A 22,882-nucleotide genomic window follows, 5' to 3' on the forward strand; every position below is an offset into this window, starting at 1 on the left:
AATATAATTGTTCCGTATGAAAAACAACTATTAGTTCTATCAAACCTCTAAATCAAACAATTTTTTCAACATTATTTACTGATCTTATATATTTCAGTTACATGATAGTTTCATTTCAAGGTGGGTATATGGCTATGATATTGGTTTGTTGTGTAAGAACTTGGAGAAGTGCGTTGATGGAAATTGTGTTGGCTTAAATGATCTAAATAAAAGACTTCTGATTTATATAAATAGCATCGCTGGCAATGACGATAATAATGTAGATAACAAGTCTAATGAGAAAACAAAACACATCAAAAAATGATAAAACTGACAAATGATTTAATGACTCTTGCAATGTAATAGACTTGCACAATTACTAATAGCCTATTTGGAAATTTTTGTTGGGCATAAATAAAAGTTAGCCTATAATATTTTTTTTTAATTTAATATCTTGATTTTAAAATAATTTTTATTATATATTTATTTTTATAAAAATATATTAATTTATCTACTTACGATTTTCAAAGATCAAATGAAATCTTTTTATTTGAGAAGCACTTTTACAAAGACAAATTTAGGTGAAGCTTAAATTATGAGATCCAGTGGCACGTAATTTTGTATTAGTTATCAAAAGTTTTTTGGAAAAAAAATATAATTGGCTATCAAAAGTTAGTTTTATACTTAGACATATCTATATATTTTTATTAATTGTAAACCATATAAGTAGAAAATAACTATATCAGTTTATTAATCGAATATATATTTTTTAAAAGTAAATTAATACGTACAAATTAATTATATACAAATAATAATGTTGATAGCTTCTCGAGTATACGTGCTAAAAAAATTAAAAATAAAAAAATATATTAAAAATATCTATATAATTATTTTATTAAAACTTATGGCATTTTTTATTTTTAATTTACAGTTTTGTTTGATTTTTATTTAATTTTTATTATTTAGATAAATAATAAAAACTGTAAATTTGAAAAATTATAAAAATAATAATAATTATTAAAAAATATATTTTAAGGTTTTTTTGAAAAGTTTTCTAATAAAAATAAAGTGAAATATTTGGAAACGTAATTGGGCTAGACATTTTGAAAAACTAATGGGCTGGCCATTGTCTTGTCTCGACAGATTCAAATATTTTACAAATTTCAAAACCCTATCGATTTTCAGACCGTCGGATCTAACCCAGCACTTAAACTCTAACCGTTAGATTGTATAGGAAGCGAGCGGGTCTCCAAAATTCAAATCTCCTTCTCTAGCCCGCTCTTCACTTCACATCTCATTTCAGAAACAGAAAGTCAGTGAGCGAGCGAGCGAGCGAAAGAGAGAGAAACGCACAGTTAACTTTTCAAAATAGAGAAACGTTTTTTTATTTTTGTTCTTCCCAGTGGAGGATTGGATCTAACAGGACAGAAACGTTTCACTCTTTCGCTCTCAGTAACTGTAAATCGGAGATTTGGAAGCGATGTCTGCTCGTCACGAGAAAGAGAAAGGAGTTAATGTTCAGGTTCTTCTTCGTTGCAGGTAAGTGTTTGTCAGGTTTTTAATGAATCGAGCATTTCTTTTTATTTTATTCAAAGTTTGATTTTGTGTTAATAATTTGTGGATTAATAGAATTTTTGTGTTTTTTTTTTTTTTTTAAATTTATTAGGCCATTTAGCGACGAGGAATTGAGGAATAATGCGCCACAGGTTGTCACTTGCAACGATTATCAGAGAGAGGTCTCCGTCTCACAAAGTATTGCTGGGAAGCATATAGATAGAGTTTTCACTTTCGACAAGGTTATTTATTTATTTATATTTAAAGTAAAAGAAATATACGTTTTAAGTGATTATTTGGTATTGTGGAATTGATGGTGCTTCAGTTATTTAAATTTATGATCTTTTGCTTTGCATTATGCTTGTTAATAATTTAACTTCTGCACCATTTGAGTTTATAAAATTTCAAATATACAGTGTTTGGAAACTCTAGAATTGCTAGCATTCAGTTAAATTGAATTCTATTTAGTTAGTTCTTTATGTTTGGAATGAGCATAATTATTAGAATTTGATTCTTTTATCTTAAAAATGATACATTTTGAAGGAACTTCCGCAATTTAATCATGGTATTTGTGAAGTGTGAAGTGGTGTTGCATGATTCATTTCAATTGAATTTTTGCAAATTATTTATTTATAACAATGCCTTTATGATAGTTTATAGGTGTAATACGTCGTTTTCAGTCTCGTATAAATTTTTCTAAATGGGATTTGAAATAAGACTATAGTGTCCTAATTGGTGATGAAATCTGATAGCTAATTTATGGTGCACGTAGGTTTTTGGTCCTTCAGCTCAGCAAAAAGATCTTTACGAGCAAGCAGTGGTGCCTATTGTAAATGAAGTTCTAGAAGGTTTTAACTGTACCATTTTTGCATATGGTCAAACTGGCACAGGTAAAACATACACAATGGAAGGGGAATGCAAAAGGGCAAAGGTAAGATAACATATATTTCATGGTTGTTGTTTTGATTTGATGTTTTATTTGTGTCTTGGAAGTGTAATTCCGAATTTGTTGATTTCCTGATCATGTTACCAACCAAATTGGACAGAGTGGGCCAAACGGAGAATTGCCTCCTGAAGCAGGGGTTATACCTAGAGCTGTTAAGCAAATTTTTGATACACTTGAGAGCCAGAATGCAGAATATAGTGTGAAGGTTACTTTTTTAGAACTTTACAATGAGGAGATCACTGATTTGCTTGCCCCAGATGAAATTTCTAAAGTTGTTTTGGAGGAGAAGCAAAAAAAGCAATTGCCTTTGATGGAGGATGGGAAAGGTGGAGTTCTTGTAAGAGGTTTAGAGGAGGAAATAGTAACAAGTGCAAGTGAGATATTTACGCTTCTTGAAAGAGGGTCCGCCAAACGTCGGACTGCAGAAACTTTGTTAAATAAGCAATCAAGGTAAAAGTTCTTTTATTGTTTTAATGCTTAAGGGTCATAGTAAGTGTTTGTTTTCTTCTAATAATATCCTGGTTTTTCTGTTTTAGTCGGTCGCATTCGCTTTTCTCCATTACTATTCATATTAAAGAAGCGACTCCTGAAGGTGAAGAACTAATCAAATGTGGTAAGCTGAATTTGGTTGATCTGGCTGGTTCAGAAAATATCTCTCGTTCTGGCGCCAGGGAGGTATACTTCCCAGCAGAAGCTTATTGTGGTTTCAATTTATTGAGCAATGTAATTTGAATTTGAAGCTAAACTTAACCGTGCTTGTTATCCTATAGGGCCGTGCAAGAGAAGCCGGTGAAATCAACAAAAGTTTACTTACTCTGGGTCGTGTCATTAATGCTCTTGTAGAGCATCTTGGGCATATCCCATACAGGTTTAAAACGTCTTCCTGTGTTATTCTTTCATAAACTATAACAAGTGTTGTTCTTTTATTTACGTTATAGCTGTGCTCCAGGGATAGCAAGCTCACAAGGTTACTTCGTGATTCACTTGGTGGAAGAACCAAAACATGCATTATAGCAACAGTTTCACCAGCTGTTCATTGTTTAGAGGAGACCTTGAGCACACTGGATTATGCACACAGAGCCAAGAATATAAAAAATAAGCCTGAGGTTTGTTACATATTTTTAAATTTCAGTCAATTGACAATTTGACATGATAAGTTATGATGCAGTTCTTTTGTTTTATTACCTCAACAAGTTTCTTTGCATGATTTTCTTGCGTTATATAGATGGTAATAAACTTACTATCATTTTTTACTAATTACTGATGTTCAATGATTGACCTACCACATCAACATGAGGATGATGAAGTCTCATTTTATCAAACTGAAGTGGTAGAAAGGGAGAGGTGTTGCCATGAATTGCTTATATTAGATCCCAATAACATCAAGAAATATTATTGCCATTCTTTATTTTTCCATTGATATTTTTACTTCTGCTAGTGTCCAAGTATGGAACATCTCTTGCATTGTCAGATATCTTTTTTTAAACAAAATTATTAGATTGATTTCACTGGGTGCTACGCGCTGGATTTTGTCTTTTACCTGTCTTCTTTAGAAAGCTTTTTAAGCAATAGGCCTACCTGCAATTTATATATACTTATAGTGTAATGTTGGAACACCCATATGTATATTGCTATATCTAATTCTTATGGTGCACATTCTATACTCAAATGCATGCTGTTATAGCTTTGAACTTAGCGTTGTCATTTGTAGTTACTTCTGTAGAAGTTCTTATATCTTATGGTTATTTGCAGGTGAACCAAAAAATGATGAAATCAACTCTTATCAAAGACCTTTATGGAGAGATTGAAAGGCTCAAATCAGGTGAGATATTTAGGATCAGCAGGGTTAGTAAACACAAAATGTATGCATGAAGAGGTTGAATCTGTTAGTTTACCGACTTGTGATGCTGTTGCCATTTTGTCCAGAGGTTTATGCTGCGCGAGAGAAAAATGGGGTTTACATCCCGAAGGATCGATATTATCAGGAGGAGAGTGAAAGGAAGGTATGCCAACCTTTCCGTTGTTTATTTCTTTTGAGGATGTTATGTTGTTTGCTTGCTCTTTCTCAGCTTCACTGGAAATAATGTGACTTCTTCTTCTTCTTCTTCTTCTCCTTCACTTTTTTCCTAAAATGAGTATTGGATACAAATTAACCTTTATGGATGCTTTTGTATGTTATTTTGTCAACCATTTTGCTATATGTTCGCTGTTCTTTTCAGGCCATGGCAGATCAGATTGAACAAATGGGAGGTACAATAGAAAACCATCAGAAGGTTAGTGACTTAGTGCGGACATTCTTTCTCCTGGAAATTAAGAAGATAAATTGGTTTTAGTCATCATGACATCTATATTCACCTGAAACATCTATCATGTATTGGAAAACAGCAAATGGAGGAGTTGCAAGTAAGATATGATGCCCAGGTTCAGCAATGTTCTGACTTGAGCAGAAAACTTGATGCAACTGAGGTAACTTGTTTTCCTATGTTTCTGTGTGGTTTGTGTGCATGAGTACGCTTGTAGTAACACGAGCAAACTATGCAGAAAGACTTAAGTCAAACGTGCAAACTGCTTACCAATACTGAGGATGAATTGAAGAAATGTCGTTACACTTTGAAGGAGAAAGACTTTATCATATCCGAACAGAGAAAAGCAGGCATATTTAGCTTATATTTGGTTGGATTTATTTAATACTTTTTATTTTTATTTGGTTGCATTTTAATTGTCCTGCGGAATATCTGGAACAGAGAATGCTCTTGCTCATCAAGCTTGTGTTTTACGATCTGACTTGGAGAAAGCTCTTCAAGATAATGCTTCTTTATTCCAAAAGATTGGTATGTTGTTCTTAACTTGGTCATTAATTGTAAGTTTTATTATCGATTGTTCACTAAACAATATTTTTTAATGTTATGGTGCATAGGTAGAGAAGATAAGCTCAATGCTGATAATAGAGCAGTGGTGAGCAATTTCCAGGTGGAGCTCTCCCAACAAATCAGTTCTCTTCAGGGCATGGTGGCTTCATCTATGGTGAGACAGGATGAACATATTCAATGTGTTGAGAAACTTTGTCATTCTTTCCTAGACATCCATGACAAGGTACGGAAAAAATTACCAGCACCTTGTTCTCATACATGATTTTTTACTCGTTATTGTTGCCTTATGGAATTGCATTCTTATTAACTCAGATTTGGTTTTGGTTTCTGTTAAGTCAATTTGATTCCATGCCTTGTGCGTATGTTACTACAGGCTGTCAAGGATATGAAGAAAAAATTGACAGCTTCAAGGGCTTTGTATATTTCCCACGTTGAAGCGGTGCAAAATGTTGTGAGGTTGCACAAGGCTAGCTCTATTGCTGGCTTAGAGGAAATTTCATCTTCAGTTTCTTCTAATGCACAATCTATTGAAGATGTAGGCAGCAGCAATGAGTGTATTTACCATTTATCGTCATTTAATTGTTCCATTAACATTTTTACTTGACATTCATTTCTGAATCAGTATCTCGCATCAGAGGCTGGTCAGGCTGCTTCAATATTTGATGATCTTCAGAGTACTCTATCAACCCACCAGGGAGAAATGGCTCTTTTTGCTAGAGAACTACGTCAGGTATGTTTATTGATATTATTTATACCTTGTTTCTTTTATATACTTGTGTGGTTTTTCAGCCTGTTAGGTAAAACAAATTATTTTATATGTCTAGTTCTTAAGCAATGTATATACTTTTTTCTGAATGTTCTCTAAATTAAAGTTCTCTGTAACTGGCTTTTCTTACTTCTTTTGTGAACAAAATATCAGCTTGTTAATTATTGTTGAAGGATTTGTTCTTTTTGGATTCTTGTTTGCCAAATGCACTGGATTATTTTCTGTTCATTTAATGTATTTCCTTGCTGTTTCTAACTCATGGGTACTTCTGTTTGGATTTGGAATGGCTTGGAATCCAAAAGAAATTCCATGTTAGTGGTGAGAGAACAAAGGAGATTTCTGACTACATGAATGGATTTCTCCAAAAGCTTTTGGAACAATCTAAATGGCTTCAAAATCATGGAGCACATGCTGATGAAACTCAACTAAAGAGCATTGCTGATTTTCAGAAGGCTTATGAGGTATGCTAGGCATAAGGTTGGACAAGCAATGCACTCTCTTTTCAGACATTGCTTACGCAAAAAACTTCCCTATGCAGGAGCAATCGAAATCTGATGCTGAGAAGCTTGTAGCTGATATCAGCAATCTGGTCTCTAGCCACATTCGGCGTCAAAAGGAGCTGGTTAGCTTTGTTTCCATGCCTCCTATTGTTTTATTGTGTGTATTATCATGAATGACTGAAAGTTCTGTTGGCAGGTGGATGCAAGGCTTGTTGATCTCAGAGAAACTGCTATAGGAAACAGGGGAATTTTGGATGGACATGTATATTCAATGGAGGTTGTAACGACAGATGCAAAGCGAAAATGGCAGGAATTTTCGATGCAAGCAGAGAATGATGCTAAGGATGCTGCTGATTACTCTGCTGTCAAACATTGTCGCATGGAGTTACTTCTACAGCAAAGGTATGATGGCTCTTTCGTTGGCTTGTTGTGGATTGATATCTTTATTGGAGTTGTGGATTGAAATCTTTATTGGTGTTGGCATGAAGAAAAGTAATATTTTAATGATTCATCTGATGGCAGTGATTGATAGTAAGTACAACTATTTTATAACAATTACCTGTGAGCATTTTATATTTTGCAATGTGAATTTTCTGTGCCAGAAATATCTTTATTTGACCTTGTTGCCCTTTCTGTGGTTTAGTCTAAGTACTACTGAGTCTGCTTTCAAGCACTGGAAAATGACCCATGAATCAGTGAATGAGATGGGCCATAAACATGTTTCCTCTCTGTCGTCACTTACCAGGTAGGAAATTTCTCCCTTCAGCTCAATTTTCAAACAATTTTCTTGATTTCTTATATCAACTGCCAATTGATTAATTTTGTCAACAACATTTCAAAGAACTAGCAGTTTATTAGAACATACTACTGGTCAGCATAACTTCTAATATTATGAAGAGCATAAGCAAAGTGTTATCTTTTGATTTATTAATCTTGTATTTGTTTCATGCTGTTGATTTATCCATGTTCGCTAAGATCATTCTTTTAAAATGCTTTTGCACAGAAATGCATGTGATAGCATTGAGCAACATGATGTTGAGATTGATTCTGCAAGGGTTGCAACTGAGCAAGATGTGGCAAGGAACAGTGAAGATTTCATTCAGCATATCGACAGTGAGTATCATACTCTCGTGCTTCACATTTTGTTGGATAATCCGCATTCCTATATTTGCTGCAGCAAGTCTAAGGAATTGTTCAGACGCGTGCATACTATCTACCTTATTCAGTTTTCCAAATACATATCTTTCCTTTCCTGTAGTGAACTGAAAGTAAAATATTTTGGTTTCTCAAAATAGCTAGTTTTTCTTGCTTGAGTTGATTTTCTGTGTTCAGATTAGGAGTTTACTTATCTGTCAGAATTAGTAGCTAGTCTGTTGATTACTGTTTCTGAATGTATTTCACCTATCCTACCCCACAAATAAGAAAGATTTTAGTATATGACACCTAGATTTGTACAGATATGTCGGAGCAGGAGCGGGGGTCTGTATCTGGAATCTTGGAAGCTGTCAAAGCTCATGTAGATACGCTAACGAGTTTCAGGGAGGATCATTCTGGCCAAGCTGTAGCCATTGAGGACAAGGCGCACAAAACCTTCGTGCAGCATTATATGGTGAGTTGATTTAGCATATGACCTGTTACTCCATAATATAAGTATTGGACGGTCAAAAGGATAAGGGGAATTTCAAATGATGCTAAGTGGATTGGTCAAAGTTTGGCCTCAAGTCGTCTGTATTGTTGATATTTGTGTGCTTTAATTTGTGTTGGACTTTCCAAATGCGATTACTGATTTGGATATTTTGGGTATAATTATGATAATGTGCAGGATTATGAGCCAACAGGCTCAACACCAACGAGATGTGAGCCAGACGTCCCCAGTAAAGGGACAATTGAGTCACTACGAGCAATGCCAATGGAAGCTCTTCTGGAGGAGTTCCGAGAAAACAATTCTTATGAATCATCTGAGGTGAAGGAGTTGAAACCATCTTTAATACCACGGTCACCCCTTGTACAACTGAACTAGTAACAGGCTTGTCGTTTTCCTAATATACTTGCTAGCGAAAAGCCAATATGTATCTGTACGAATAGTGTATATTGTCATTATTTCCATCTGAAAAATTGTCAGGCTGCAGCACTGAAAAAGAGGGTGGGGTGGCAGAGGCTGTATTGCAATATTTCTGGTGTCTAGGATAAGTTTATCCCATCTTGGGATTCAGTAATATGTAGGTCAGTAGAAGGGATGTAAAATGAGGCAGGTGCTCCACACTTGGTGATTTATATTTTATTATGGGATACTGGATCTATTAATCAAATTTCTGGGTAAAATGTATGGGCATTACATTCTTGGTTACTTGAGAGTGGAAGTGGAAAGTTAACTTTTTGGCAGTCATTACTTGTTCCTAAAAGGTTTCTTTGTCAGCTTTGCCAAGCCATTTTATTGCGGAATAAGACCAGTACATTAGAGTATGTTTTTTCTTAATCTATTGACAAAAGATAACTTCACTTTTACATTTCATAATTCTGTCATCGAGACTATGTTATGATTCATTTTGTTTTATGCAGCCAAAATTTTAAACTTGTGAATCGATAAATTACATGATAAAATAGAGATTTAAAAATAATTGTATATTAAAATTAAATTTAAATCCTTAAACTAATCAATTGAATATCAAAAGCTTAAACATTGAGATTAAAAATATAAACAATAATTTTGTTTCTTAAAAAAATTATCAACCGAAATTTTATATATTATACAGTAGCTAATAAAGTATACATTAAGGTCATATTGATTCTAAGAGCTTGCAGTTGAACGACATGGCGTTTTTTCGTATCGACGGTCCCAGGATTTTCATTAGAAGATGTTTGCATGGGTGACTGATGACTTTTGCTGGTACTATGTTAAGTTTCAAGTTGGGATTTTCATGTGCAAAACATGGAATTCAAACAACTAGAAATATCCTTAACCATGTTAATCTTCGATTCCTTTCTACCTCAATGGCTGCAGCATTATCGGATACCATTTCTCAACCTCAATTTCATCAAGAAGCCACCATAGACCCACCAGTTACCCAAATACTTAAAATTTCAAACCCTGATTTTTCATTCTTTATGGATCCTAATTGTTTGATCTCCACACTCCTGAACTGTAAAAACATATGTCAAATCAAACAGCTTCATGCACTAATAACTACTAATAGCGTGCTTTATAATAACCTCACTGTAGCTAACAAGCTCTTATACGTGTATGTGCATCACAAATGTTTAACCGATGCCTATGCCTTGTTTGATGAAATGCCCCAGAAAAACCCTGTTTCTTGGAGTATAATGATTGGTGGGTTTGTTAAAGTTGGTGAATTTATGCAATGTTATAAGACTTTTAAAGAGCTGATTAGAAATGGGGTGCAACCTGATAATTATACATTACCTTTTGTGATAAAGGCTTGTAGGGATACGGTGGCATTGGATATGGGTAGATTGATTCATTGCGTAGTTTTGAAATATGGGTTGCATTTGGATCATTTTGTTTGCGCTGCTTTAGTTGATATGTATGCTAAATGTAAAGTCATTGAAGATGCTAAGTTGTTGTTTGATGTAATGCCAAGTAAGGATCTTGTGACATGGACAGTTATGATTGGTGGGTACGCTGAATGTGGAAATGCAAAGGAGTCGTTGGTTTTGTTTGATCATCTGAGAGAAGAAGGTTTTGTTCCCGATAAGATTGCTATGGTGTCCATTGTAAATGCTTGTGCTAAATTAGGTGCTATGAATAAGGCTAGGTTTGTTCATGAATATGTTAATAGAAATAGGTTTTCTTTGGATGTGATATTGGGAACGGCAATGATTGATATGTATGCCAAGTGTGGTGATGTTGATTCTGCAAGGGAAATCTTTGATAACATGCACCACAAGAATGTCATTTCATGGAGTGCAATGATTGCAGCTTATGGATATCATGGGCAAGGCAAGAAAGCTCTTGAATTGTTCCCTATGATGTTGAGTAGTGGGATATTACCTAATAATATTACCTTTGTCTCCCTGTTATATGCTTGTAGTCATGCAGGCTTGGTTGAAGATGGTCTTACGCTTTTCTCCTTGATGTGGGAAAGTTTTGGTGTGAGGCCAGATATAAAGCATCATACTTGCATGGTTGACCTTTTGGGGCGAGCTGGGCAACTGACTGAGGCATTCAGATTTATTGAAAATATGACAGTTGAAAAAGATGAGGGTTTGTGGTCTTCTTTGCTTGGAGCATGCAGGATTCATAAGCGGATAGACTTGGCAGAGAAGGCAGCAAAATCCCTTCTTGAACTACAGCCCCAGAATCCTGGGAACTATATATTGCTTTCAAACATTTATGCAAATGCAGGTCAGTGGAAAGATGTGGCAAAGATTAGAGATCTGATGACCAAAAGGAAGTTGAAGAAAATTCCTGGCTATACTTGGATTGAGGTGTATGACATTATCTATCAATTTAATGTTGGAGATAGTACTCATCCTAGATCAATGGAGATTAATGGGATGCTGAAGACTCTCAGTCAGAAGTTGGAGTTGGCAGGATATGTCCCAGATACGAACTTTGTGTTACATGACGTTGACGATGAAGTTAAGCTTGGAATGCTTTACACACACAGTGAAAAGTTGGCAATTGCATTCGCCCTGATTGCCACACCCGAGGGAACCCCTATCAGGATGTCAAAGAACCTTAGGGTTTGTGGAGATTGCCACACTTTCAGTAAGCTGGTATCAGATATTACACAGAGGGAGATCATTGTCCGAGACTCTAACCGCTTTCACCACTTCAAGGAAGGGGCTTGTTCGTGCGGGGATTATTGGTAACAAGTCCGAGGACACATTTCATTGTCTCCTCTATATTCCTTCTTTCATAGATTATGGAGTAATTGACAAATTTATTGCAGTTTAAAATGTGTAGGACAAATACACAACTTGAAACTTAGCTGAGCTTATTTCATTGTGCTTAAATTGCAGACTTATTTGGTAAGAGGTACTCATAAGCTGGGCATGTATAGACATTGTATTTAATTCCTCATAAAAATGTAGTATCATTATGATTATATTTTATTGAAATGTACAAGAATTTAGTATATCAGTCCAACTGTGGACACTGGTTACGGTAGTAGGAATTCCTTAAATGAGAAAGAAACTTAATTGGTGGGATGTTCATAACAACAATAAGCTATAGTATTTAGCCATTCAAAATAAAATCTGCAAAATTGTTGAATTGTTCATCAAGGACGAAAAGAGCAAAGATATTAGTAGGGACATTTCCATAAACGAGGCTTTCAATCTCCCATTTGATATTAAATATTGTATTTAGTTAAAATCTATATAATTTATAGAATTTTTTTATAAATCTAAAAATACGTGTTTTGATAGAAGTAAAAATTGATATAAAATATAATTAAATTTATGTGGAATTAGATATAACTAACTAAATTCTAATACAAATTCTACATTAATAAATCAATATATTCTATAATACCGAAAAGATTTCTGTCAACTTTACTATTTTTGTTTTGTGTTCTTTCTTGTTTATTCTTTTTAAATGAAATTAATATTTTAATAAATTTCAGCTAGATGTAGCATAAGATTTCTAATAATTAAAAATATAGATTTTCATGAAATATATGTAAATGTTGCATTTCTTTTATCTAACTCGATATATTTGTAATATTAATATACAAATTCATAAAATTTTGTTGTAATTACTTAACCATACTTCTCATAATTTATTATATTATATTTTTTATATTAAGTTTATAGATTTCCCGGTCATGAGTAAATAGTAATTAAATAATTTATAATTATTCTTCATTACTAAAAGTTGTTTATTATAAAAAAAAAATCCCAAACCCAATTTTAAAAGTAATCATGCCATTAATGTAATAATATAGTCCCAATACTAATCGTATAATATATATAAATACAGTAAATTTTACAGAAAAGATCAAAAAGCAATATGCTTGAGAATTTAAGTTTCAAGCAGCAGCAGCTCCTCCTCCTACTGGGGCCGAACAAGATAATCAGCAGATCAAGGAGGAAAGTCTATCAAATAGAAACAAAAAGCTTCTGCGACGGATGAAAATTGCACTACTTAAACAGATATATGCTCAAGGCCTGACCTCGTTGAGGTGCCACCAGACCCCAACTTACTTGTAATTCTGAAATCACACGGGAATACGGTTCCAGTGCCAAGGCATTAATTGGTGTCAGAATAGGAAATATTTGCAGGGAAAGCGTGTAATTCAGAAACAACCTTTTCAGCTTCCTGATTTCGTTGCAGCAACAGAAATTAATCGAGAAAATTAGATTGGCCTACATTAAAAAGAAACAGAAGCAACTCGAACAAATGCAGCCGGAGATGGGAAAAATGGATATTGACTATCAGGTTCTTTACGATGCATTTTACAAATACCAAACAAAGGCCAAACTTCGTGCTCATGGTAACCTCTACTATGAAGGGGAGGAATTTGAGGTAGAAAAGCTTACAGAGATAAGCCAGGTGGCAATCTCTCGCAAGAACTAAAAGCAGCCCTGCGTATGCCAGTGGGTGCTCCTTTCCCTTGGCTTATCAATATGCAGAGATATGGCTCTCCAGTATCTTACCCATACCTGAAAATACCCGGACTAAACGCTCCCATCGCTTCTGGAGCTAGCTTTGGTTATCACCCTGGTGGGTGGGGCAAGTCTCCTGTTGATGAATAGGAATGCCCATTGTATGGAGATGTTTTTGGAGTTCACATACAAGAATAACCCAACTATGAGGAAGAGCAACAGCTAGTTGATAAGACCAAAAATTGGGGTGACTTAACGGAAGAGGTAGAGGAAGAAAAAAAAGGAAGTAATTGAGGAAGAGGGAGAAAAAGAGAAAGAGGAGGAAGAGACTGAACTCTGTATATAACCCTTCAAGTGCACCAACTGGTGTTGAGACACCAGATGTCATTGACCTTCGCAAGCAGCAGAGAAAAGAGCTTGAGATGCCTGATCTTTACCAAGTTCTTAAAGGAAAACAAGAAGGGATTACTGCATAGACTTTGTATTCCTGAGAATCCTATAGCTCAGAGGAAATAGAGAGTTCTGACAAAATCTTTGCTTACAACAGGTTGCAGGTGATGGAAAATTCTGAATAGCAGGTATGTCGCAGTCAGTTCGTGATTTATTATGATGACTAAAGAGGATATTGTATATCTGAAATAGGCTAAAGGAGTACTGTACATATTGAAGATTATTCTGAATTCCCTTGCCCCAACAAGGACTACCAGCAGGATTTTGGCAAGAATCAAACTAGTCTCAATCCAATAGCAATTTTCACAAAAACTGCTAGCTGAGTTCTAGGAGTTGCAAGCTCTGGAAATGTTGCTAGGTTGTCAGAGATAAGTTGCTTGCTGCTTGAACCCATCACATATAAGTGGTGGCTGCTTGTTGGTGAAGTGTTGATTTTTGTTCTTCGTATAAATGAGGTTATCAGCAAGCAGTATTATCTATGACTTAGATATTGAATCAATTGTATTCAGCTATATAAATACTGACTTATGTGCTGCTGTGTTAAATCTGAATTTTGAGATTTTTGCAATTTTGATCATTTGTGACTATATCGCTACACAAGAAGTGAAAGCCCCGCAGGAATGCTTTGAAAAGGTGTCCTTTTGCGTGTTTATGAGGATAAATTGCGCTGTTTAATCTTTGCATTTCTTTTCTCTTTGTTTCTTTTTGAAGGTTCATTCCATTTGTATGCTAAACAAAGCAGATCAATCAAGCATAGCGGCATGGCTGCTTTGCCTGCTGCTCATCTTGTTGGTACTGGAGCTGGCATTGAAGAAGAGAAAGATTTCCACCTTTTTATTTTTTCTTGGCTTCAGTACTTAAAAACAATAATTTCATATTTCAGGTCTCCCAGTTTTTTGTCCATGCATCAAATGATAATAGTTGTACGAGTCCTTTGAATTCTCTTACATAGTATCATGTAGGAATCAATGATTGGACACTTGGATTTTATCAATGCTTAGGAGATTCTTTCTATTTTTAGTGATCTGATTTAATCTGCTACCTCAAGTTCCATGGCAACAGTAAAAACAAATATAAAGCATATGAACGGAGCGAAATAAATGTATCTGACACAAATGCTTGAAGACATGAATTGATCCCATAATTGCTTTGTTTATGCTCTTCTTGCAAGAAAACTCCTCGACTATGATTCTTTGATTGTACAAACTGTGAAGAATGATAATCAGGATCCTAAACAAATTGTAGCACTCCACAATTCTCACGTTGCTGCTTTTGACCAAGTACCCACAAGCCAAAATGGAGGTTTCTTAAAGTATGTGTAAAAAGAAGGAGTGGAGGTTGGAACCTGAAACCTCCACCCGAGCATTAGAGAGCTCTCGCACTAGGCCAAAAACCTAGCCAATGATAGTGCTTACAGCTAGCCTGCCATATTTTGGTTTATCTCTATTTATTCAACTCACAAGCTTCGTATTCTTATGTATCTTGTAAGTGTATAAGCTTGTAAGAACTTTCAGGTGCTGTTTACGACCAATATTATTCCTGCTAGTTGCATTACCTTTGATATGCCTGCATAAACATCAACCCGACAACCTAAAACTAAACTAATATCGTTACCATCCAAATAAATATCATATTTTTAATATTTTTTTGATTGGTCTTAATACCGGAAATTCTTATTTGGTTACGATTAAAAAATATATAAAAAAAAAAAACCATGAAACCTAAATCAAATATTATGTTATTTAAAAATATGTTTTTGTTTTAATATATAGCGTTTCTTTTTGAAATATAATATATAGAGTTAGTAAATGGAAAATGTTAATTTAATATGTTATTAGTGTAAAATCAATCCTACTACTACCGCACGTTAGATTCATCTTATATTAGAGTTTTCATTTTACTGAGAATATTTTCTTTTATAAAATAAAAGAAGTATTTAATTATGTTTATATAGTATTTGTTTGAAATCTGTAAATTTTTAAAATTTATTTATAAATCTAAATTTTATATACTTTACATGAAAAGGAAAATAAATTTAGTATTTTATATAAGTTAAATTTATATGAAATTAGTTATACTAAATACATGTATATATTATATAAAAAATAACAAAAATTAACCAATTAAAATATACTAAATAGATATATTCATCATTTATAGTAGGCGTGTATCGCAACTTAAATAAGATTTCTAAATTGAAATCTTTTCTGTCATTTATAACTAGAACAAAAATCATTTGAATCTATTAATTAAGCCAATGGAAACGTAACATTGCGTATAATTTTCAGTGTTAAATACTAACATAAATTTGCTCATTATAAGTGATATATTCCATAAAATTTGTTGTTGGCCACAAACGAAGAAGCAGCACAACGTTACCATTACAGCTTTCAAATCTCCATAACAATATATATATATATATATATATATTATTTGACATATGTACTTATTTTTTACACGTAAAACTAAATTGATGTATAATTTTATAATTTTTTATTAATTTATTAATTAATAAATTATATTTCTAATTAAATACTGTCTGTAATTATAAAAAATAATATTAATTATATCTTAATACTATATTAACTAATAAATAGTTTCTTAATCAAATAACGATACTAATTATATCCTAAAAAATAATATATTAATTATATTTTAATATTATATTAACTAATAAATTAGTTTTCTAATTGGATAATAATTTTAATTCTATAAAATAATATCTAAAATTATATTTCTAATATTATATTCAATAATAAATTAAATTTTTAATTTTAAAAATAGTAATATCAATTATATTGATAGTATTAACTCATATTTTAAAAGAATATCACAATTAACTAATACTATAATTAAATAATAAATATTTTTATATTATTCCACTAATATAGTTTTAAAATTTAAAAAAATTAAAAAATAAATAGTTTGTTATTATCTTAAAAATATTATTAATCAATATTAAATATTTAAAATTTTATTAAATTATATCTATCAATTTAATTTATAATCAAAATAATAATAACACCCGTGCGTTGACGACTAGTTATAAATAAGTTTGAATCTCATGTGTTAAAAATAAGTACACATGTTAAGACAACGAGTTTTTTGTACCAAAAATTAAACACATATGTGAAAAATATTTCAAGTTTTTGAAATTAATATATATATAAATACATGATTATCTTAATCTAAAAAAGAAAATAATAAAATATATATTTATGGAGAGAGAGAAAAACATAAATTTTAACTTTAACTAAGATTTGGGTGATTTCTCCTAGTTAGAAATGCATTAGCATTAGCAATTTCTTCCTTTGTTCTTTTTTAAGTTTTTCTTAAAGTCATCCTTTTGGAGCGAATTATTAGCTTTTTAAAATACTTATAAATTTTGATATTTGTTTCCTTCAATTCTATCCTTACTGAAAGTAAGAGATGATTAATTTATTTAATTTGAGTATTTGTATAAGAAAGAGTAATTTAATTATTTTTCCTTTAAAATACAGTCTAATTAATTTTTGTGATAGAGTGAAAAGCAAATCCAAACCCATTTCAATTAGCCACCGGGCAATGGTTGAAAATATCTTAAGCCTCCAATTAATTAAATAATTGTTTATCCATCTCGGAAGGCTCAAACGAAATTGCTTATACTATAGTCACTCGGAGTTTCCATATATAATTTGTGGCTAATCACAGCGGTAAAATGGGATCATGAACTTAGCATATTGAACAATCTGCCAATTACTATTTATTAATTAATTGACTTTTGATGGGTTCGAAATTGAGACCTTTCTGCATTAATTACAGGTAATTAATTATTACTTAATTAATGATTTCATAACAGAATATATTAAGGGACAATTTCCTGATTAAAACCTTTTAAACAATTTCTAGTCCTAGTTTTCGGATAATAAAAATAAAAATTTAAAAATTTGTGATAAGGTTATAAAATCTCCCGATCATTAAGCAGAAACAATAGGATTTTCTTTTGCTTCAAAATACCAGAAGAGATAAAATTAGATAACAGGAGAAGGACAGTGAATCTCATGGATAATAATCAAACACCAATATATTTTAAAAACAAAAACTATCTAAAACGGAGAGCCAGTAATTAATTTCAACAAACTAACTAAGCATAAAGAATGAAGTCCTATATCTTAATATCCTGATCCTCAAGACCTAACTTATTTATTACTATTTTCTTTTTTCTCAAGCTTTTCTATATCCATCTCCTTTTTCGCTTCTAAAAACAGCCAAAACTTCTCCTTATAAATAGGCCATCCTCTTTCTCTTCTTCCTCATCGTTAGAAGGATAGCTTTTATATATATATACACACATAGAGAGGGAGAGAAAAATCAGGGTTCCTTTCTTGTTTCTGTTTCTTAATGATGATGGGTGTTTTCAGGTTTGTATCAGCAATATGTGTTGCCTTTGTTTTCCTTGCAATAACAAGCAGTGTCGAAGGATCTCACAGGATTTACCCGGAATATCAGAGCCTTCAAGCCAACAACGTCAAGCTAGTCCACAGAACTGGCTTTCACTTTCAGCCTCCTAAGCACTGGATCAATGGTACACTTATTCTCAATCTGTTTCATTATTATTTATTTTTATTTTCCAATACTTGTTTGTTATTTGATTGATCTCCGGCCCGGCTTCAGTTATTCCAGCCTCATTCAGGCAAAGCTATCCTTCATATTATTTCTTTTATGTTTCTTCCAAATGCTCGAAGAGTACACAAATACTTTTATGCATAACGATTTGCTGCGTGCGGTTGTTGTCTTGACTTGTTTTGATGATGTATACACTGAAAAGAAGTCTTTTGCCATTTTCTTTGCTAAAAGACTTTATATCTTTTTTCTTTTATATTATTGATCTTGCCATTCTTAGATGTTAATATTTTATGCAGTTCTCGTGTCTTTTGTTCTTGTTTCTGTAGGGTAAATTATGTCACTAATTTACTTGGTGCATGTGGAAGATCAATATGGAGTCTAGAGAATGCATTTAGCCATTGAGATTCTTAGGCATATAATAATTTTAATAGTAATTCTGAACAATATTCATTAATCTAGTAATTATATTTAAAGACTTGATATCTTAATTGTTTTCAGAAGTGGAAAAAAGAAAATAAAATCTCTCTTCCAGGCTTCTTCTGACAGTGGAAACATTAAATGTGGAAATAAATGCTGACCTCAAGAATTTAATCATTTTTATTCCCTGCATATTGGCAGGAGTCTCGGTGTTCCAAAACCATGGGTCCCATAAAATTTATGAATTTCAGAATCAAAGTTTGAATGAATTATGAATTTGTTTTATTTGGACTTATTTATTTTATTATTTGTTATAGTTGAGTAACATGTTTTTCCAAGTTGGCGAGTTCTTTTATCTCTTTTATTATTATTATTTATTTATAAGATATCCTTTTTGGTTTGAGCTTTTCTTTTCTGATTATTTTATAAAATGATCAGAGAGTTTCAGATTTGTAATAAGTATTTCATAATAACTTCTGTGCCTTGAGGTGTTTCCACAGAAAAGTGTACATGTACATATATATAGATGATTACTATTGACCAGTTATAATTAAAAACTACTAAGCATTAGTAAATTACGGCATAAACAATGTTATATGTTAAAAAAATGGATCTTTAGTTCATAGTGACAGTAATGAACAGGATCCACATAGTATAGTGGGCACCGAAAGGAAGGCAGAAAGTACTTTTTGGAACTTGGTATTCCATCCATCAATTACAGCCTTACACAATCAGTCGTAGTTAAGGGTAATGCAAGAAAAAAACTCATCTTCTCTTCTCTCTGAAAGCGCAATCAAAACTATACGAAACCCACTTGTTCATTTATAAAACTTATTGAGCATTAGCTGGTCTGGGTGGTCCATGGTTATGCCCACTGAGTAAACACTAGTGGCTGTACGTGGTCACTTTCTTCTTTGTATTTTCCTATTTGGTAGTTCGTTTTCTTTAATGTTCTATCCCCGCTTTTCCTTTCTATACTCACATGTGCCTCACATGTGGCCTCTTTCCATTCAAATATACTCATGAAATAGCTGAAGTAGGAAAAAAGAAGAAGTGCTTATCTTAGTGATCTCAGGAAGCCTTTTATTTATAATATATGATGATTTTCTTTAGGACCCTTTTGGCATCTGCCAGATCTCCCACTTGCATCAAAAGAAATCAGCAAAATTAGATACTGAATTTGCCACCTGAGTCTAATGGATCTCATCTTTTTATATTTTAATGGCTTGCTTTCACATGCGCAAGAAACACTTTTTTTACATGGTAATCTTAACACGAATAATTCTTTGGACTATTGCTAACTTTTTGCTAACCTACCTTAAACATATTCCTTTCTTTAATAGATAATTAGAGTGTCTTAATACAACAAATTGTAAAATTTCTTTTGTTTTTTCAATTCATTGGAAGCAATGGGCGCGTGCTTTTATATAAGTGGTAGTTATTTGTACAAGTTATTAATTTCTTTTTGTTTATACATGATGTATGTTTCTATTTATATATTAAACCGATAGATAATTAATATATATTTATTAATTTTAAATAATAGAATATGTATCGATCATCTAATATCAAAATTTAAAATCATCTTATACATGTGTCACTGTACTATTAGTTGTCGTGTATACAAACATTTTGATAGGTTGATTGTATTAATTTGTATTTAAAGAAATAATTTTTCAGAAAAATCACTAATTTTAATTTCCTTTTTCTTGTGTGTCACTCGTTGGGGCTGACCATCCTTGCGGACGTATTTAAATTGCAATAGACCCAAATGGTAATTATATTTCTCCTTTTTAATATACATTTGTTCTAATTATATCTTTCCAGTTTCTTTTAATTGTGTTGATTTTGTATTGTTTATAAATGTAATTATCAGGACCTATGTACTATAATGGGCTATACCATCTCTTCTACCAATACAATCCCAAGGGTGCAGTTTGGGGCAACATTGTTTGGGCTCACTCTGTATCTAAGGATTTGATTAATTGGGAAGCTCTTGAGCCTGCAATTTACCCTTCGGAATGGTTTGATATCAATGGATGTTGGTCTGGGTCAGCAACAATTCTGCCTGGCAATAAACCTGTAATCCTTTACACTGGCATTGACCCAAAACAACGCCAGATTCAAAACTACGCCATACCTAAGAACTTGTCTGATCCATACCTCCGCGAGTGGGTCAAGCCCAAAGACAATCCGGTAGTAGATCCGGATTCAAAAGTAAATGCTAGCGCCTTCCGTGATCCAACTACTGCTTGGTATGCTGATGGGCACTGGAGGATTCTGGTGGGCAGTAAGAGGAAGCATAGAGGCATTGCATATTTGTATAGGAGCAAAAACTTTAAGAAGTGGGTTAAGGCCGAGCACCCGCTTCATTCGAAAGCGAAAACTGGCATGTGGGAGTGCCCGGATTTCTTCCCGGTTTCATTATCTGGTGAAAACGGGTTGGACACTTCAGTTATCAATCAGAATGTGAAGCATGTATTAAAAGTTAGCTTGGACTTGACAAGATACGAGTACTATACACTTGGTACCTATGATAAGAGAAAAGATAGGTATTATCCTGATAGCAATTTAGTTGATGGTTGGGGTGGGCTTAGATATGATTACGGCAACTTTTATGCTTCCAAGACATTTTTCGACCCAAGCAAGAATAGAAGAATTTTGTGGGGTTGGGCTAATGAGTCTGATGCTATTCAAGATGATAAGAATAAAGGATGGGCAGGAATTCAGGTGAGAACTAGCAGATACTCAATTTATGGAACTCTTAACATTGTTTTAGTGTGATGATATATATATATTTTTGCATTAATTTAGCTCATTCCAAGGAAGCTGTGGCTTGATCCCAGTGGAAATCAACTAATACAATGGCCAATTGAAGAATTGGAGAGTTTAAGAGGGCAAAGTGTTCAATTGACCAGTAAACAGATCAAAAAGGGAGAACACGTTGAAGTTAAAGGCATCACTGCTGCTCAGGTTTGGTCATTATTATTGCAACACTAATTCTGTATATACATTTAATTATAATCAAGTGACAGTATGGCTTTTTCTATTGACAGGCTGATGTTGATGTTACTTTCTCATTCGCAAGCTTAGACAAAGCTGAACCATTTGACCCTAAATGGGAGAACCTTGTCGCACAAGATGTCTGTGCTGCAAAGGGATCAAAGGCTCAAGGTGGTCTTGGACCATTTGGACTCTTGACATTAGCCTCTGAAAATCTTGAAGAATTTAATCCCGTCTTCTTCAGAGTTTTTAAAGCATCAGACAAGTATAAAGTTCTCCTTTGCTCTGATGCAAGAAGGTATATTATTTTCATTTTGTTCTACTCTCCACTAAATCCTCTCCCTTATAACACCTTACAATAACCTGATTGCTTTCTCTTCTCTATACAGCTCTTCCTTGGGAAGTGGACTGTACAAACCATCTTTTTCTGGTTTTGTTGACGTAGATTTAGCTGACAAGAAGCTTTCGCTTAGGAGTTTGGTATGCTTCTTTCATTGATTATCTCTGTCCAATTTGCACCACATTTTTCTCTTTTCTCTAACACTTCCGTTTATCTTCTTTTTAAAAATACCCTTCAGATTGATCACTCGGTAGTAGAAAGTTTTGGAGCTAAAGGCAAAACTGTGGTAACATCAAGAGTATATCCTACTATAGCTGTTTTTGACAAGGCTCATTTGTTTGTGTTCAACAATGGGTCTGAAACTGTAACAGTAGAAACTCTGAAGGCTTGGAGAATGAACAAGCCTGTAATGAACTCACCCGTGCGAAAGTGAGATGGTAGAATCTGGATATAAGTTCGAGATTGTACTAACTAGTTGGGGACACGTTCAAGTTAGAATTAGTGGCTATACTGTGGTTTTCTTTTTTTTCTTTTTCTAAATGTATCATAACGTCCCCTTTATGTGTAATCTAGTACACTAAACTTTATCCTGTTCATTTTGATCCTAAAGTATTTATTTTTGGATAAGTTGAGATTGCATGACTACTTAAAAAGAAAATAATCACTCAATATTGCATATTAGCTATGAGATAATGGGTAGTAATTAATTTAAAATTTTATTTTATTAACTATAGAAAATTATACTCTCGAAATTCTAAAAATAAACTTTCATTGATTATTGGATATTCGTTCGAATAATAAATTGTTAAGTATATATATATAAGTTTATTTATGAAGGTTTATAATTTATTTATTTCATTCATGTTGTATATATAAAACTAT

At 33.1% G+C, this 22,882-nt stretch overlaps 3 protein-coding genes and 1 pseudogene across 3 annotated transcripts; all 4 read left to right on the plus strand.

Moving 5' to 3' along the window:
• Positions 1-1,224: 1,224 nt before the first annotated feature.
• LOC8263192 (kinesin-like protein KIN-5C) lies at positions 1,225-9,001 on the plus strand. The gene is made up of 23 exons (XM_015726101.3): positions 1,225-1,518; positions 1,646-1,775; positions 2,306-2,464; positions 2,580-2,929; positions 3,016-3,154; positions 3,250-3,347; positions 3,429-3,585; positions 4,232-4,301; positions 4,406-4,482; positions 4,699-4,752; positions 4,865-4,945; positions 5,021-5,132; positions 5,224-5,310; positions 5,397-5,572; positions 5,723-5,884; positions 5,972-6,079; positions 6,418-6,576; positions 6,654-6,737; positions 6,812-7,017; positions 7,259-7,360; positions 7,619-7,728; positions 8,073-8,224; positions 8,438-9,001. Exons 1-23 carry the CDS (start codon positions 1,460-1,462, stop codon positions 8,633-8,635), a joined length of 3,030 nt encoding a protein of 1,009 aa, XP_015581587.2. The 5' UTR covers positions 1,225-1,459; the 3' UTR covers positions 8,636-9,001.
• Positions 9,002-9,346: 345 nt separating this feature from the next.
• Positions 9,347-11,691, plus strand: LOC125368571 (putative pentatricopeptide repeat-containing protein At3g13770, mitochondrial). The gene has a single exon (XM_048380173.1). The coding sequence runs from the start codon at positions 9,490-9,492 to the stop codon at positions 11,446-11,448; it is 1,959 nt and encodes a 652-aa protein (XP_048236130.1). The 5' UTR covers positions 9,347-9,489; the 3' UTR covers positions 11,449-11,691.
• A 713-nt stretch (positions 11,692-12,404) lies between these two features.
• Positions 12,405-13,661, plus strand: LOC107262144 (annotated as a pseudogene).
• A 4,155-nt stretch (positions 13,662-17,816) lies between these two features.
• Positions 17,817-22,627, plus strand: LOC8263194 (beta-fructofuranosidase, insoluble isoenzyme 3). Its single transcript, XM_002530291.4, has 7 exons — positions 17,817-18,199; positions 20,423-20,431; positions 20,534-21,387; positions 21,472-21,630; positions 21,714-21,958; positions 22,050-22,140; positions 22,239-22,627. The coding sequence occupies exons 1-7, from the start codon at positions 18,016-18,018 to the stop codon at positions 22,431-22,433; spliced, it is 1,737 nt and encodes a 578-aa protein (XP_002530337.1). The 5' UTR covers positions 17,817-18,015; the 3' UTR covers positions 22,434-22,627.
• The last annotated feature ends 255 nt before the right edge of the window (positions 22,628-22,882 follow it).

The sequence above is a fragment of the Ricinus communis genome, chromosome 10, assembly GCF_019578655.1.
Source record: "Ricinus communis isolate WT05 ecotype wild-type chromosome 10, ASM1957865v1, whole genome shotgun sequence".
NCBI lineage: Eukaryota > Viridiplantae > Streptophyta > Magnoliopsida > Malpighiales > Euphorbiaceae > Ricinus > Ricinus communis.

Bases quoted from the DNA above. Each gene is read 5' to 3' on its own strand.
- LOC8263192 (XM_015726101.3), top strand. From the start codon at position 1,460: ATGTCTGCTCGTCACGAGAAAGAGAAAGGAGTTAATGTTCAGGTTCTT. The intron at 3,586-4,231 runs GTTTGTTACATA...GGTTATTTGCAG, and splicing joins ATATAAAAAATAAGCCTGAG to GTGAACCAAAAAATGATGAA. The intron at 4,483-4,698 runs GTATGCCAACCT...TGTTCTTTTCAG, and splicing joins AGGAGGAGAGTGAAAGGAAG to GCCATGGCAGATCAGATTGA.
- LOC125368571 (XM_048380173.1), top strand. From the start codon at position 9,490: ATGACTTTTGCTGGTACTATGTTAAGTTTCAAGTTGGGATTTTCATGT.
- LOC8263194 (XM_002530291.4), top strand. From the start codon at position 18,016: ATGATGATGGGTGTTTTCAGGTTTGTATCAGCAATATGTGTTGCCTTT. The intron at 21,631-21,713 runs GTTTGGTCATTA...TTCTATTGACAG, and splicing joins AAGGCATCACTGCTGCTCAG to GCTGATGTTGATGTTACTTT. The intron at 21,959-22,049 runs GTATATTATTTT...TTCTCTATACAG, and splicing joins CTTTGCTCTGATGCAAGAAG to CTCTTCCTTGGGAAGTGGAC.